A 2,221-nucleotide genomic window follows, 5' to 3' on the forward strand; every position below is an offset into this window, starting at 1 on the left:
TGTTAAAATAGTATAGTTTCGTGTTCACAATCCAAATTCTTGAACTTCTTCATTTATTTCATCTGTTTGTAGTATACATTCACATTATACATTAAAATTTATCTTAACACCATGATAAACTTTCAGACAGGCTTTAACAATTATAATTTTTTTTGTTTTTACTCCATTTAAAAAAGATTAAGATCAAGTATCTATATACTATTATCTAAATTTATAGATTGTAATCTGTCTTCAATTGCTTTTTCTACTAAGTAATTTTTAATTGTTCTTCTATCTCTTTGTTTCTGAAATATATTTGTAGAAAACGGAAATATTCCTTTTGATGATTTATCTTCTTTAGTTAGAAACACATCATAAATATCATAAAATGGTAACTTTTTCCAACGATTTTCACTTTGTTCAGGTTTATTATTTTTAACATAATTTGACTTGCACTTCCTTCTTCAGGTATATAAATATTAATAATATTTTTATAAAACTTCCTGGAAGATTAAAACTGTGTGCCCGACCGAGACTCTCTGCAAGGTTCGTAGAAGAGCTTCTGTAGAGTTTGGAAGGTAGGAGACGAGATACTGGCAGAAGTAGAGCTGTGAGTACCAGGCGTGAGTCGTGCTTCAGTAGCTCAGATGGTAGAGCACTTGCCCGCGAAAGGCAAAGGTCCCGAATTCGAGTCTCGGTCGGGCACACAGTTTTAATCTGCCAGGAAGTTTCATATCAGCGCACAATCTGCTGCAGAGTGAAAATCTCATTCTGGAATTATTTTTATAATTTTTATTTACTTCAGTTAAACAATTTTCATGATTTTGAGTTAATTCACCGCCAGCTGAAGCAGTCTCAGATCTACGATCAGATGTATTATTTCCAAAAACAATTGGATGATATCTAACAACAGCAATAAATCTAATTAAATCAGCTTTATGTTTATTTGAATAGCCTCATAAATTATTTACTTACAAAATTCACGAAGTCTTGCAACAGTATATCGTTGTAGTTGATTAGAATTAGTTCTAGTTGAATGGCAGTGTATCTTTCAAATTTGCTCTTCTATTTATTACAACAAAATTTATTAGATTTTAAAAAAATATTTTAATTAATAAAATGATAATTATTTAATAGATGCATAAGGATTATTATTTCATAAATGATTAATCAAAAAGAGAATTAGATTAAATATCAATCAGTTTTTAAAAGCATAAGTTTATTATTTTGTTTACTATTTAGTTTAACAATCAATTAGTTTGATCTTCTATTTATTACAAAAAAATTCATTAAAATTGTAAAAACGATTTATTAATAAAATGATAATTACGTAATACATGGATAAGTAGCATTACATAACAGATAATTAATCATAAAGGATTATTATTTAAAGTTCGAGCTTTCTTATTCTTAATATATTTTAAGAAACATTTCTTACATTTATTATTATAATTATCTTTGAGTGATGGATTTTTCTCCACTTATAACTTCTTCATTATTCATTGTAGATTCATTTTCCATTTTTGTATGTTCTTCGCTTGGATTTTTTTTCACACATTCCTTGAAATAATATTTGGCAACACTTTTTCAACATACACAAGGAATACGATTTTTATTGTGGTTTTCTAAATCATATTTTTGTACATGGCCCACATATAGTTCTATAACCTACTTTCGTGTATTTTTGTAAAGCAAAATTATCTATTGATTTTTCTGTATTACAATATTCACAAAATTTTTTAATTATAATTATTCATATAAATTATTTTAAAAATAATCATCACCAATGAACGTCAAAGTCATAATTTCAGTTATTTCAGATTTTTCTGAAACTTTATTTCTAATAATAGTTCTACAAAGTGAACAATTTTCTTTTTCCTTTAACCATTCATCGATACATTCTTTATGAAAAATATGTTTGCAGCTTGTTTTAACAACATAACTATTACTTTCATCAATTAAACAAATACGACAATCAATATCATTTTCACATACCTCTATTAGTATATAAGTTTCTCTTGGTTTTTTTCGCATTTCGTTTTGGTTCTCCATTTATAAAAAATAATATTAATTATATTTATAAAATAAAAAATAGTAAATTTCAATTAATCATTAAGCTATATTTACTACAAATTTCCACTACTATTTATTTTTTGCGAAACTAATAAGAGATATTTCTCTTAAATAGAACCGATTGTAGATATCATCAGCAATAATCTCACTTACAACAATAAGCATGATT

The 2,221-nt window shown here is 26.1% G+C and overlaps 1 protein-coding gene across 1 annotated transcript; it reads right to left on the reverse strand.

Annotated features, from left to right (window-relative positions):
• Positions 1-1,431: 1,431 nt before the first annotated feature.
• LOC126246476 (uncharacterized) lies at positions 1,432-2,013 on the reverse strand. The gene is made up of 3 exons (XM_049948402.1): positions 1,764-2,013; positions 1,652-1,692; positions 1,432-1,539 (listed from the first exon to the last, which is right to left on the reverse strand). The coding sequence occupies exons 1-3, from the start codon at positions 2,011-2,013 to the stop codon at positions 1,432-1,434; spliced, it is 399 nt and encodes a 132-aa protein (XP_049804359.1).
• Positions 2,014-2,221: the final 208 nt, after the last annotated feature.

This window comes from Schistocerca nitens, chromosome 1, assembly GCF_023898315.1.
Source record: "Schistocerca nitens isolate TAMUIC-IGC-003100 chromosome 1, iqSchNite1.1, whole genome shotgun sequence".
Taxonomy (NCBI): Eukaryota; Metazoa; Arthropoda; class Insecta; order Orthoptera; family Acrididae; genus Schistocerca; species Schistocerca nitens.

What these genes read in the sequence shown, in the direction of transcription:
- LOC126246476 (XM_049948402.1), bottom strand. Translation starts at nt 2,013, where the DNA reads ATGCGAAAAAAACCAAGAGAAACTTATATACTAATAGAGGTATGTGAA. An exon ending in TATGACTTTGACGTTCATTG is followed by an intron (nt 1,693 to 1,763) that starts GTGATGATTATT and finishes ATTGTAATACAG; the next exon opens with AAAAATCAATAGATAATTTT. An exon ending in CTTTACAAAAATACACGAAA is followed by an intron (nt 1,540 to 1,651) that starts GTAGGTTATAGA and finishes TATTATTTCAAG; the next exon opens with GAATGTGTGAAAAAAAATCC.